Below are 13,979 nucleotides of genomic sequence, written 5' to 3' on the forward strand. Positions count from 1 at the left end.
GTTATCCTGCAGTCCCTTCTAAACCTTTCTGGAAATGGGTCAGAGAGCTTTGGGGTCTTTTTGAAAAATGTACACCCACTTCTGGACCACACTCCCGTGCTTGTGCTCTGTGTGTTGTGCTGATGTCCAGCAGCCAGAACAAGGATGTTTGTACCAGGACAGCCCCTGTATGGCCCCTTCACGAGACACCACCAGTCTTTGGCTGGCTCTGCAGCCATCCAGCTATCAGTGTTTCAGACACACATCAGCTCCTGCTCTGCTGGGCTTCAACAGCACTGTCAGCCTGAACAGAAAATGAGACTTTAAAACCAGTGACTTTTCTTCCTTTATGCCCACTGCTGACAGACATCAATGAATAAATGAATATAAACCTTAGCAACCCTTGAATGAGGACTCAAGCAGCACTCTGTATTGCCATACTTCCACAATCTTCCCTGGCAGAAAGTGGCACTGCTTCTGTAAAAAGAGGCCACTCTTTCCTCCCAACACCAAGACTGTGTCTCATGCAATCACAATGGTTTTCACCCTAAAAGGTGAAACCATTCCTGGGCCCTTGTGGATGAACACAAACACCTCCAGTGTCACAGAACCAGAAACAAAAAGGGAAGAGTATGACAAGTTCAACAGCAACGTATCTTTAAAGTGATTGGAAGATGACAGTGTTACTTCCACTGCCTCTTGCAATATTTATTGGTGCTTAGATTTCTATAACCAAAGGAGGGAAATGTCATCCAAGGTGTCTGTCCAGTAGCAAAATGCCTCAAGACTGCAATCTCCAAGGGGGATGCTGAGGACATGGATCCCCTCTGACAGGCTGTAACTGGACAGTGGGACTTACTTGCTCAGTGTGAAAAAAAGTTCAAATATTTCAATTTTGTCCTCCCCATAAAATGCCCAACTCATCTCACTTAGGTCCTTTATCTTTGGGAGAGAAGTCATCCTTTTTTTCTTCCTAGTCAAACTTCTCTCTGCAGGAGAAAGGACATAGAATCCTGCTGATCCAGCCCTGAGGCCCAAGATGTTACACAGCTCATATTTTCAACACATTCTCTATCTTTTGTGTGTACATTTATCACATCTCCAAGGCACTGACAGACAAATTGATCCAATCTCATCCAAGTCTGGAAATAATTATTGAATTAAAGAGGGGAAAAAAACCCCAATGCTGAAAGGGCACACAGATTTCAAGAAGAATTGCAAGCATTTCTGATGCAAATCCTGATGGTAAAGAAAGAATCAACAACTGTTTCTCATGCTGGCAATATATATTTATTGTCATTTTGGAGACAGGTTACCATGTGTGTATCAGGACTTCAGATTAAAACAAACTGAGATTATGAATGCTTAGCATACGAGTTGAAATGAAATGACTGAATGTAAAGCTGACCCTTACAAGACCTTCAATTGGTCTTATTTTTGCATGTGTCTCCCCCACACACTTGAAAAAAAAAATCTGAACATCCTTCCCTTCCCCTTCATTTCAGCCTCAGAAAAATAAATGAACATCCAACTGGACTTTTTACTAGCTTTACTAATAATCTGCTAGCAATATCAGAACATTCATATTGTTGATTCTACAACTTCAAAAGGAAGCAAAGCTTTATAATGTTCTTCCTCCACATTACCTGGCTATTGAGTCCAGCTTTAAAGACCGTCTTATATTAGTTTTAGTATGCTGCAAACCTTCAGCACACACACTTTGCTGTTCCACAACAAGCTGCAGCAGTGCCAGCTCTGCCAAAGCTGCTGCAGTGCTACATATTATTGAACACCCTTCCTCTCCATCTCCCATGTACTAACAAACATCTTCCATTAATAACAAGTTGCTGTCCCCAAGAAGGGAAGAGAAGGATGAAGATATTTTGTGCTTTCATACAAAAAACAAACAGCCGCCCAGGAAAAAAAAAAAAAAAATCCTTCAACTCCAATCCCCCACCCAAAAAAAGCCCAGGTCAAAACTATTGGTTGCCCATTGTCCCCACCCTCCCCTAGCTTTTATAAGTCACCATAAAACAAATGCATACAACTTACTGTACAAATACAAAGCTGCAGGCATTCAATTTACAGAACATTCTGAAAATATTTCAAGCATAAAAAGTACACTTGATAATTGCAAAAATAAAGTTTCACTTTTTAAAAAAACATTTTGATCAGAGCTCAAGCAAAACATTTAAGGAATCCTACTTCAGCTTAACTCCCTAAGAACACCATCTTCAGAAATTAAAAACAAAAACCTCAGATTTTTGGTGATAAAGTAACTGACCATGTTTTTTAATGAAGAGAAATGGTATATACAACAATGGCACAGACCTTAAGCATCAACAACATATTTCAGCCAAAAGTAAGTCAGCAAGTGATCTGAGTCATTCTTAGCATCACACAGTACTCATTACCAAGAACCTCAATCCACCCAGAACAGATATCAAGTTAGACTGGTATAAATGGAAGGAAAAAATCCATGACATCAAACAGGCTCAGTTTTTGTCACTGAACTTTTTTAGGCTAAGTTTCACTAGTGCAAGACCGTTTGTTTACCCAATTAAATGAAAGCTCATAAATGTCACAATTTAAGAACACTCATACAAAACTATTTTTTTCTTTTAAAAAAGTGCCACATACCATACTTTTACTAAAAAAGTTACAAACTAATGGAAGACTGTCTGTCTCCATCTCTTGTCAACAAGGAAAGGCCAAAGTGATTCTCTGATCCCAGCACGAAATGGCGTTCTCTGACCTATCCCCAGCATCTCCAACTTGGAGCAGTCCAGCTGAGCGTTCTTTGGACGAAGAGCACCCACAACTGGACTATCAGTAATCTAAAAACAGAAACAGGAGACAAAAAAAAAACACCCACACCAGTAAGTAAACAGAAGTGACAGAAAAATTCTTGTACATGTATATCAGAACATTTTCTTCACAGCTTTCTACATAGGTAGGGTCGCCTCCTCCCTTCTATTTTGTGGGGGTTTTCTTGGTTTGGATTTTTTTGCTATTTGTTTGTTTTATAGTTAACTTTATTTCAACTCCTCATGCCATGTGAACTGTCTTAAGGCAAATTTTTTCTCACTCTCTTTACTGCTACTATTTCTGTTTTTCAACATTTTATTCATATTTTCACTCTGTGATTATCATCACAAGGTAAGGAATGCTCCAGAACGCAAACAGAACCATGTCTTGATCAATATGAAGACAACCATGTCTTGAAGAGAAATAGAGTTGAGCAGAAGAAATTAAGTCTAAGTGTTCTCCAGCGTTTTTCTTCCATCCAAGTCACACTTCAATTCCAGTGTTCACCAATTCTGAATCCTTAGAATTTATTTTGTACATAGGTAAAATCTTCTTGACATGTTATATGCACATCACATTACCAGTATGTCTTTAAGAATAGTCTGAAGTGTCAATAAAACTGCAGGACAGATGTTTTAAGCAAAGCAAAAATAATTTGTAGTTCTTAAGTGCATGTACTCAGACATAAATCTGGACATTGCATAGCTTTTACAGAGCCCTATCTTCAAGTTAATTTCTATCAATCTAACATGAAAGAACAGATTTGCTTGTGACTAAGGGGAACTGTTCTGCAGAAATACCATTATACTACAGACTGGGAAACTGGTGTCTGACTGACTGTGTAATTTTCCTAATTCAGCAGGTCAAAGCAGCTGGTTTTTTTTTTTCCTGAGGTTGATACCAGCCAGTCCCCTCAGCAACAGAGCTGCTGTGCTGGACATGCAGAACCTGTCCTGAAGAGGAAGCTCACTTGTACAGCCAGTGGGAGACCTGCTACATGCAATGATCAGGCACATCTGTCTGCCTACAGGTCTAACAAAACATCACTTACTGGTCTCAAGTGGCTGCTGGGAAGGTTGAAAGCATCTGCAATTGCACAGGCCATCTCATACTTAGTCATCTGTTCATTGCCAGACCAGTGAAAGGTTCCTTTTATTGATGGGTCCTAGAGAAGAAAGAGGAAACACAGATGAGAGGAAGCATTCAGATGGTCCTCAGGCTAATTCCTGTGCAAGAACTGGCAGAATTAGCATCTAGCAAGACCCTATCTCAAAAGGCATCTTACAGCACCTCACTGATGTTCTAGAAAAATCTGTACCCTTTCAGAGAACACCTGACCAGGAACTGAGACTGGAAACTGGTGTTACTTCTATCTGACCTGACTTCACAGTTTGTGTCCTGTAGAATGAACAGGAGAGAAAGGAGCTGCCCACCAACCAAGCAAGGTCAAAGAGCTGGGGAGGAGGAACTCAGCTGTTCTGTGATGTTCACTTACTCAAAAACAAAGGCAAAAGGCATCATACACATTGTGAATGTTAAGCTGCAAACTGTACAAGTCCAGTTCATGTTTTCAAAGTTACCATGTGAAAAACACAAAGGTGGCTGTTTGTTGTTTGGTTCTGTTACCTTGCAAAGATGGTAATCTGAAGGTGCTGTGGTGAGCAAGTACAAGGAAGTAATTCAGTCCAGAGGCATTGTTTGGCCACTTCAGTGTTGCTAATACAATAACAGTGGCACATTTGAGAATGGGTTTTTTAGTTCAAACTAGGAATTTGTAAAAGGTATATCAGAAGAAGTTCAACATTTCTAATTCTCTCCTCTATACCAGGAGACACAAGACAACTTTCAGAAGGTTCTGTCCAATCCTTTCAACCACTTTTGTTTCAAAGACCACAGTACCCTCATAGTCATGTACAGATCCTGTAGTATTACAGCCAGGTCTCTCCTCCTTCCCAGCATTCCAGAAATGCAAATAATCCAGGTGATGTGCAGTTCTCAGTTGTTAAGAAGCAAAGCTGAGAACTCCAATTGTTTTCCCCTTGCAGAGGCTCATTTCTTGCCATTCTTACCAGCATTCTCTTCTCTGCTAGTTGTCTGCAAACAGCTGCTACATCCTTGACATTGGTAGGAAATCTCTGTTGCCAGTGGTCCATGTTGGCAGATTTATTACTGAACTGCACTTTATCAAACATAACTGTCACAGCACTTTCCTCCAGCCTTTCCACCTCTCCATACAAGACAGGAATCCTAAGTACTGCAGTTTCTAAAAGAGAGAATATTTTACATCATGGGTGGGTAGTGATGTAGCAGCATAATCTGAAAAGTGGAAGTGTTAAGAAATATGCTGATCATATTATGCATCTACAAATCACAAATAAAATGCAAGCAGTATGTTAGCTCATGGAATATAAATTTAATTTATATCAAAACCAGTTTATAAACACTAAGATTATAGACATTATTGTATTATTTTTTTTTTATTTATGCCATTGATTTCCAGAAAGTTAACAAGCTTTCATTAATTACATAGAGATGCCTGTTTGTGTTAGAACAAAAATTAAAAAATTAAAAAACCCGACTACTCTGTGCAGTTACTCCAGCACTCCCCATCCTCACTGGGTAAGAGCAAGGAGAAAAATTCCCACCAATCACAGGTCATCATATTCAGGCATAAATTACAAAGATTTTTCACCCATCATGCAGAAGCCTCCTGTAGAAAGGAGGATATTATTTACCAGAAAAAAAAAAAAGACATGAACCTTGAAATAAATGAAAAGCTTGACAAATAAGGAATAGGTTCACATAACACAATAGTAAACAATGTTAGATTCCAGGACAGTGATTTGAGAAATTAACAAAATGCAAAGAGAAGCATATTTTATGATGGAACACATCATACTAGTCTATCTCTGTCATGAAGACTCAAAAAGCCTCTGAGGAGAAATCCAAGACTATGACAAATTACTTAAAAGTAATAGTTTTGCTGAAAGAGAAAAGAAAAAAATCGGACCTGAAATTAGAAGCTGAAGTCATCAAAAAATTGCCATTCTTAATATACTTGGGAAAAAATGCTATAGCTATTGGAGAGAAACAGAAAAAGCTAACACAAATTATTCTCACAGAGAAGTAAACCAGAATAAGTAATTAAGAAGAAAACCCAGAAAAACAAATAGAAAACCCAATGTGACACTGATTTCCTGCTGCTCTAGATGCAGTTATTTGGTCACTCAGCAGATATGCTTTTCCTCTCTTTAAATACTAATTGAAACATCTATGTTTAAATTGCTTTAAAAAGATTCATTCTTTGAGAAGACAACTGCCTTCCTTTTGTTCTCAGCTCTCTGGCATGCGGAGAGGATCAGCCTCATGGCTAACAGCTCTGAGGACCTCCTGACACTTTGTAGTTCTATAAGCATGACTTTATACACATACATATATCTTTATAAGCATGTACTCCTTTCTAACCGAAGTAAAGTATCTTTTTAAAAAAATGTTAAAACCACTTACTGGAGATTTTTGCATTTTACAACAGAAATGGACAGGGCAGTTTTTCACATGGCTACAGATTTGACCAGTGGAAATCTACCTACACCGTATCAGCAAATCAGTGGTTGGAACCCCAGGAAAATACTTGTATTTGTATGAATCAAGAGAATTCATATTTTCAAACTCTTTACTCAGCACCACCTCAACACTCCTCCTGCTAATAATACCACTGCTGCAACCCACTGCTGCCTGACAGATCCTGCTCCAAAAGGTTACGAAACCACTTCAGTGCTGAGCTGGGGGAAGGGTCTAGCAAGATACCCACACATCCTTGGATTTGGTAAAGTCTTACCTTCATTGCCAGTCTAGATTAGTGAGCAAACAGCATCACAGTCAAATCTGGAGATGGTATTTAATCTAGAGGTGGACTGAATAACTTGTCATTTAAATTTATTTTTACTTAAATAAGACTTTTCCTATCAAAGTATTTTTTTTACAAAGTTTCTCTCTTACTAGTAATGCCAAATCCATCATACACAGCATATATTTACTTACTGGAAGACCATCACACTAATTTATCAATAGCTTGGTTTTGCAACTTCATCATTGACTTAGCAGTCTACTAAGCTAACATATAACTGAGTAAAAACAGAAATCCTGAATTAAAAATGGTTTAGTGTCTTACCTTCATTGTTTTCCAGAACTGCCTTTTCGCCCTCCAGTTTGGTTTTACCATATAAATTCAGAGGATTTGGTACATCAGTCTCTTTATATGGAGGGCTTGTTCCATCAAATACATAGTCTGTACTAATGTAGATCAGAAATGCTCCAACTCCAGCTAGGAAAAAAATGTTTATAGATAATTTATATGAATTCATGCCTTCTTTGAAATCCCAATAGACCCTTATATCTCCCAAGGATCTCATCTTCCATGCACATTCATCCCTACTGCTTTGTCTGTTCCCTGATCCTTCACAGAGTTGTGCACAGTACTCTTACGGAAAACAGATCGACAGCACACTGATGGCAGAAGTGACATTAACACTTGCACTCTTTGTACTGATGTCCCTGTATAAATAGATGCAGGATTTTGACCAGACACCAAATCCATGAGATGCTCTCCTTACCTGCCTCCTTTGCTAAATTTGCTGAAGCAGCCACATTGAGCTGAGAAGCAGCATCTGGTTGACCTTCTACAACATCTGGCCTTCTCTCAGCAGCACAGTGCACTATAACATGAGGCTGGAAATTAAAGACTAATTTTAAACAACCAACATGTCAAGAGATGGCAGTTGCACCCTAACTCTAGCGATGACACCCCTCAGGCAAAACTAAGCAATAACATTGTTATTTTTAATTCCAGCATTCCAAGGAACACCTTTTCCTTAGTATCTTTTTACAAATAAAATCATGCTGTTTCAAGATACAAAAAACATTTATCATTAATTGTGCAATTATGTTCTTCAGTAGCTTCAATCTTACAGCAACTTTGAAGTTGTGGGGATGTTTTGCTTTTTAACTCTGTATAGTAAAATATATATTAATATAAGATAGATCTCTTACACCTAAAAATTTTTAGGTAAGCTATTTACACATGGCTTACTTTACATTTGCAGATTAAGATGGTATTTACTATTTTATAGAATGGCACCCTGGATCATATATTTCAGGTTTATATACTCCTCTTGGCACTCAGACTGAAAAAACAGTGAACACTGCACACTACTACTACATACACTACACAGAGTTACTGCTGTTGTATTTAAACATTCCTCCACTTCCCCAGAATTGCCTATTGACACATTACTGAGACAATAACTCAAAAGTATCTTTTCCTTTGCAGTGTGCTGGCACGTACGGCTGTGCCTGCAGCCTGCCTGCGGCGAGCAGAGCAAAGGCCAGAGCTGTCTGTACCTACAGAGCAAACCTCTGCTCTGGGTGGGGCGGAGCACACACTTTTGTCAGAGCTCTGCCAAAGCACCAGCCCCACTCACTCCCCAGAACTCAGCAGCACTATCAGCTGACTACTGCACACATAAAGTACTCCTCCCATGCACTTTATACTCCAGAAACGTACCTGAAAATCATGGATAATGTCATGAACTGCAATAGAGTCCAGAAGATTAACATGTTCAAATCTGGGCTGAGCTCTCCTGTATCCACAACCAACTGTGTTCCAATTATTTTCATTGAATTCTTTAAACACAGCTCTGCCAAGAAGTCCCGTAGCACCAGTGATCAAAACTCGTCTACTGGGAATATCAACATCTTCCTAAGGAAATGACAACAGGAAAAGTTTTGTTTCTACTGCAATTTTTTACTGTTTTTTTCTTGAAAAATATGCAAAATAACAGTCAGAGGCTACTGTATTAAAAAAGCTTCTCCTGAATCTTTGGAGTGCCTCATTCAACACCAACATCTGTGAGGACAGCACTGAAGCCAGTCAACTATTTAAAAATATATTCAAAGGTAATGAAAACAAACTTCAGTGAGAAACTAATTTACTTCTACAACAATCCAAACCACTAGTGGAGACTGAATTTTAAATTCATTCAAAAGCTGGTAACTTTGTGCAATCTGAAAGGAGGGAACTAACTTCTTTAGAAAATGGACCCAAAAGATGTAACATATAGGGCCCAAATCCTACAGCAAATAATTCTGGATAGACTTTGCCTGCTAGAAGCTGCAGCAATACAATTTAACTTACTGCAGTAATAAAAATCTTTAACTTTATTATTAAATAGAAGGATAATTCATTGTTATTCAACACAATAGTCTAATAGTAAGCAAAACTGAGATACAGAACTCTGGTCAATTTTACAAAACGCATCTAGGAAAATTTGACAATTCAGCTCCTGCACACTTTGGTACTTGGGACAGCTGTGAACATCAGCACACATGAACTTCATCCCACCGCCCCCCCCCCACGAGAAAATGAAGTTTTCAAGACAGCAAACAGAAGATCCATGTCTGTCTCTGCAATCTTTATTTTCCTTTAACGCTTTCTTTCTGTATCCGCCATGAACAAACCCAAAAACTGCCTGCTAAAAACAAAAATGAAAGCATATCTTTACCATGCCAGTGCAGAAAAAACTTTGGGTGTGCAGAACCCACAAATCTTGGATTTCCTGACCACTTTACACACAAGGACAATTTGTGACAAATTACTATAATTCTGTACATCACAGAATACTTTCTGCTATGCAATCTCAACAGCCCAGTAATTTCTAAGCATTGTACCAGGCTGCTACTTTTTGATTGCGGCACAGGAAGCCACAGCAATCGCTCCTAAATTACTGTCTTTCACCCGTGAAGTTACAAAGCTTTTGTTCCATAAGAGAATATGCAGAGGGGCACGATGGAAACAGCCTACCCAAAACAATTGTTCCAACTTCCCAGCACAGTACATGCATTTTTCTCAACTCTTTATCTCCAGATGAAGGCTGATTTATTCCATTAGTACTAGATGAAAATTAATAATTTACATTTGGACAGTTGCCTGAAAATGACAGACTACAACACGTGATGCATCAAAAAGTTACTTTTATCCTTAAATTTTACCTGAGAACACAAGCTGGTTTACTATTTTTAAGGCTACCCAGGATTCTCTGAACAGCATGACCAAGAACATGCAATTACTATTTTCTTCTTGTCTCTTAGCAAAGTCTGCACAGTGTCACAGGACCTATGATCAAGCTTCCACAGCCAGAGGTGCCCACTAATAAATATCCAACACTTGCTGAAGAACAGAGCCAAAAGGTTCTCTAAAAACATCACTAAATATCTTCAGTAAGTAGGAAATGACCAACCCAAAACCAAATGTCATTTGCAAAATCTGATGTTTTAGAACTTCATTCACCTAAGTTTGTTTATTTTACATATCATGAAGAGGATGTTACATCAGCAGCACAGCTTGAACTGGACACAAACACAGCTTTCACCAAGCACAGCTTGTATGCTACTGTTGCTGTCTGCAAGAGTAATTAATTCCAAGTGATTCCAGTCACTTTTTCTGAAAGAGTACGACAAATGATGGATGGTTCTCACAAATCCAACACCAACCAATTACCAGTTTGAACCTCTTCTTGCCACAAGTTTTAACATTCTGGTGACACAAAACCTGAACAGATAAACTCTTCTTGCCCTGTATGCTGCCTTGCTCCTTCACAGGACGTCACCCAGCTGCAGCAGCATTTCTATGGTCCTCTAACACTACCGAAACACGCATTTTTGAGGTTTATAATGAACCATCCCATTTCATGTTATATGGTGTCCATGTTAACCAAAAAACTATTGTGTTTAGAAGTCTCAATTCACATAAACAAGTCACAGCATTATTGGATTTGAAAATAGCATTTATAGACACCAGATCACTTTGCAGACACTACCAAAATATAAAATAACAGCATAATTTATAAAAAGCACAAAACATGATGCATTTCAAATTGAAAACCAGAAACAGGTACTTTTAAAGTTTTTCATAAAGCTTTTCAAGCTTTATATTTTTATTAAGAAAATCGTAATGAACTGAAAACACCAATTTTAAGGAACGGCCACCAAAACTAGGAAGCTACTGGTGTAAAAGATTTGCAACATAATCCGATGAGATCCAAGTCACTACAGGGAAGGGAACGTGAGACTGAGCTCTCTCAGCTCCGACATGCCCTGCAGCCACAGAAAGCAAAAGGCAAAGCCTGGAGCTTTCCGAAGGCTCGGAATGACAGGTGAACCTACATCCGTGTTGCCAGAATTTCTTCTGCCCTTCCCTACACGCCCAGTCCTCATTTCTGCGGCAGCTCACTGTGGGTCCCCACCGAGCCCGCCCGGGACAGCGGGCACGGGCGCGCCTGGCAGAGGAGAGGTTGGTTCTGTGGCACCACCGCACACGGTCTCTATGGCCGAGCCCCTCCCCAGCCTCGGGCCCGCCGAGCGCGGCGCCGCGACCCCCGAGCGCCGCGGGCTGCCGAGCACAGCGTCCCGGTGGCCACTCCGGCGGGGCCGTGCGGACACAAAATGACCCAACTCCCGGAGCCCGCGGGCGCTCCCAGCCGCGGCTCTCCGGCACCCGCGGCTCCTCCGGGCGCATTCCCAGCGGCCGCGGCCCCCCGGGCCCGGCCCCGCCGCGAACGCGTCAGCGCTCCGGGCCTGCCCGCCCGGCCCCGCGCTGCACAGCGGCCCCGCGGCGGGCTGCCGGCCCCTCCGCCCTCACCTCCACGAGCTCGCAGCGTCCCGGCGCGAAGCGGATCCTGAGCTCCTTCTCCCGGCCCACCATGGCGGGGCCGGGCCGGGCCTGGTGCCGCTCCGCGCCCGCGGCTCCCGGCGCTGCGCGAGGGAGGCTCCGCGCCCGTGCCGAGCGCCGCGCCACAGGGGGCGCCCGCGCCGCGCCGCGCGCCCGACGCACGCGCCTCCCGCCGCCGCGCGCTCATTGGCCGGGGCGCGCCGGAGGGGGCGGGGCCAGGACGGGCATTTAAAGGGACAGGGGCGGCCCCGCGGGACCGGGAGGGCGCCCACGCGGCGGGGCGGAGGGAGCGGGGGGGGGGGATGCTGCCACGGGGACCCGGGGGTGGGGGGGGATGCTGCCACGGGGACCGCGGCCAGCCCCGGCCCGCGGGACAGAGCCACGGGCACCCCGAACGCCGCTGGCCTCGGGGCAGAAGGGAAGCAGAGGGGGCCTGCGCTCCCGGCGCACCGCGAGCAGGGGCTGCCTTACCTGCAGGGCCGGCTCCTCCTCTCGTGTTCATGGTGCTTTAAACAGTAACAAAGGTTACTGCGTTGCTTTTTAACATCTGACCACGCTTTTGAAAGTGTGAACTTCCAAAAAGTGTGAACTTATTGAAACTGAACTTTCTATTGTGAGTCCTAATTTGTAAAAACAAAGTGGAACTTCAGAATTAGACCACAATATCTTATGATCCTGCATATAGTTCTGTCACATATTCACTAAAAATTAATTCATTCCTCGTTTTAGAGTGGAGAAAAAGAAGTATTTTCAATTGCCTTTATCCAGAATTTGATGTAAAAGCAACTGGTAAATCCCACAGAGAAAGAGGGGTTGTTTTTGAGAGAGCAGTCACTGCTTATAGTACTGCTCCTGTATGTATCATTACATGCTTACGAGGTGACAGATTTGATTTCTTTTTCAATACAAAGTTTTGAAGGTAACAAGCTACTGTATACAAAGTGTTACTGCACCATTTCTGACCCACAAAGGCAGAGACTGTGCCTAGCAGAACTGAAGTTAAGTAGATGCATAAAAACAACTGGCTAAAACTTACTGTAGCTACTTCACATTCATATCTATGCCAATGAATTTATTTCAACTTAACTTGATTAAAATAGTTTTAATTGGAAATAAGGAAGAAAACCAGAAAAATCTACCAAAATTGAATAATACTAAAATTTTATAAAGTATTGTAAATTACCTTTATGACAAACAACTAACATTTAAAGGACAAAAAGCTGTGTATACGTAAAAAATTAAACCACTTCAGCCAGTTTCTGCCTTCATGAAATACAGATGCCCCTTTTTTCCCCCTGTAACAAACTATTCACCTTTAATTCCCTTCCATTAACCTTAGAATTCTATTTCAAAATATCAGTAATTGATAACTTGAAATCAAGAAGAATCTACAAGAAATACCAAACTGTTTAGCAGCATCGAGGCAAGAACTCCTAGTACACCTGATGTCACACCATCTCCTCCCAAAACAGCTTGGGAGAGCTCCCTGTGCATTTTAACAAAAAGCATGATGGGGAAATTAAAATTCTGTCTTCCAGGCTCAGAACAAGAGAAAAATAGCAAAAGCGTGAACACTGAAATCTCAAGCTACCATCTTCAATCAGCCTGTAAATAACTTACCATCTTTGTCACCAGAATAAGTTAAATTATATGCAGGTTTTGTATCTTCATTATATAATATAATCTGTTCTTTCCTCAAATATTTACCTCAAGTTCTGTAGTCTTCTACCTACACTTTCAATTTCTTTATTATTGTTACATCCACTTTGTGAAACACTATGATTTAACAATAAGAATTATACTGTTGTCTAGATCACAGTCACTTAAGCATTATGCATCCCTGGGTGATTAAATGGACCACTCACTAAATTAACATTTCAGACTGTAATTCACAGAGACTAAAGCATAATTAAGTCTCCCTCTCTCCTCCCTGTTTGCTTTTCCCTTGATTTTGTAACCAAAGTGTGGTAGCAACCAGTTAATGCAAATATGCAGAGCCTTACCTGCTCCATTTCCAGCAGCATTTCGGGCACTGCCAAAAGCACAGAGGGAATTAGCAGCCTAGGAAATCACTGCAGTTCAACTGTGCACTCGTCCCTTTGTCTGCTGTGCCTGCAGAGAGCACATGCACTGAGAGCAGCACTGGCTCTGCTGACCTTTGAAACCAAAACACAAATCCAAGCCCTGCATCACGTGTGGCTCCAGCTCCTGTTAAGCTTTTGGTCTGGTCCCAGTGGTACCATTTAAGCAGCTCAGTATGAGCTTAAATTTTTACCTCATAACAGCCAGCATGAGCAAGCACTGCCATTGTGTGCATGAGATCCATTCAAAGCACTGCCACTGAGTCTTATACAGTTTGTCTTTTATAGCAAACAGGAGGAGAGCTCTAATTAGGTCAGGCAGGTTGAGAATTCTAAGAGCTCTTCACGTTACATTTCAACTAAGCACAGCCCAGCTCTTGCTACAA

At 41.4% G+C, this 13,979-nt stretch overlaps 1 protein-coding gene across 2 annotated transcripts; it reads right to left on the bottom strand.

The window, feature by feature from the left end:
• Positions 1 to 1,246: 1,246 nt before the first annotated feature.
• On the bottom strand, positions 1,247 to 13,600 carry MAT2B (methionine adenosyltransferase 2B). Of its 2 annotated transcripts, none has more exons than XM_053991117.1 (7): positions 13,516 to 13,600; positions 8,351 to 8,545; positions 7,401 to 7,515; positions 6,959 to 7,111; positions 4,857 to 5,050; positions 3,839 to 3,952; positions 1,247 to 2,816 (listed from the first exon to the last, which is right to left on the bottom strand). In XM_053991117.1, exons 1-7 carry the CDS (start codon positions 13,534 to 13,536, stop codon positions 2,646 to 2,648), a joined length of 963 nt encoding a protein of 320 aa, XP_053847092.1. In that variant the 5' UTR covers positions 13,537 to 13,600; the 3' UTR covers positions 1,247 to 2,645. The 2 variants fall into 2 exon arrangements, with proteins under 2 accessions (XP_053847092.1, XP_053847091.1); XM_053991116.1 differs by lacking the exon at positions 13,516 to 13,600 and adding an exon at positions 11,483 to 11,628.
• Positions 13,601 to 13,979: the final 379 nt, after the last annotated feature.

This window comes from Vidua macroura, chromosome 15 (assembly GCF_024509145.1).
Source record: "Vidua macroura isolate BioBank_ID:100142 chromosome 15, ASM2450914v1, whole genome shotgun sequence".
NCBI lineage: Eukaryota > Metazoa > Chordata > Aves > Passeriformes > Viduidae > Vidua > Vidua macroura.

Bases quoted from the DNA above. Each gene is read 5' to 3' on its own strand.
- MAT2B (XM_053991116.1), bottom strand. From the start codon at position 11,545: ATGGTGGGCCGGGAGAAGGAGCTCAGGATCCGCTTCGCGCCGGGACGC. The intron at 7,112-7,400 runs GTAAGGAGAGCA...TTTTTTTCCTAG, and splicing joins AAATTTAGCAAAGGAGGCAG to CTGGAGTTGGAGCATTTCTG. The intron at 2,817-3,838 runs GTAAGTGATGTT...TTCTGTTTTTAG, and splicing joins CCAGCAGCCACTTGAGACCA to ATTACTGATAGTCCAGTTGT.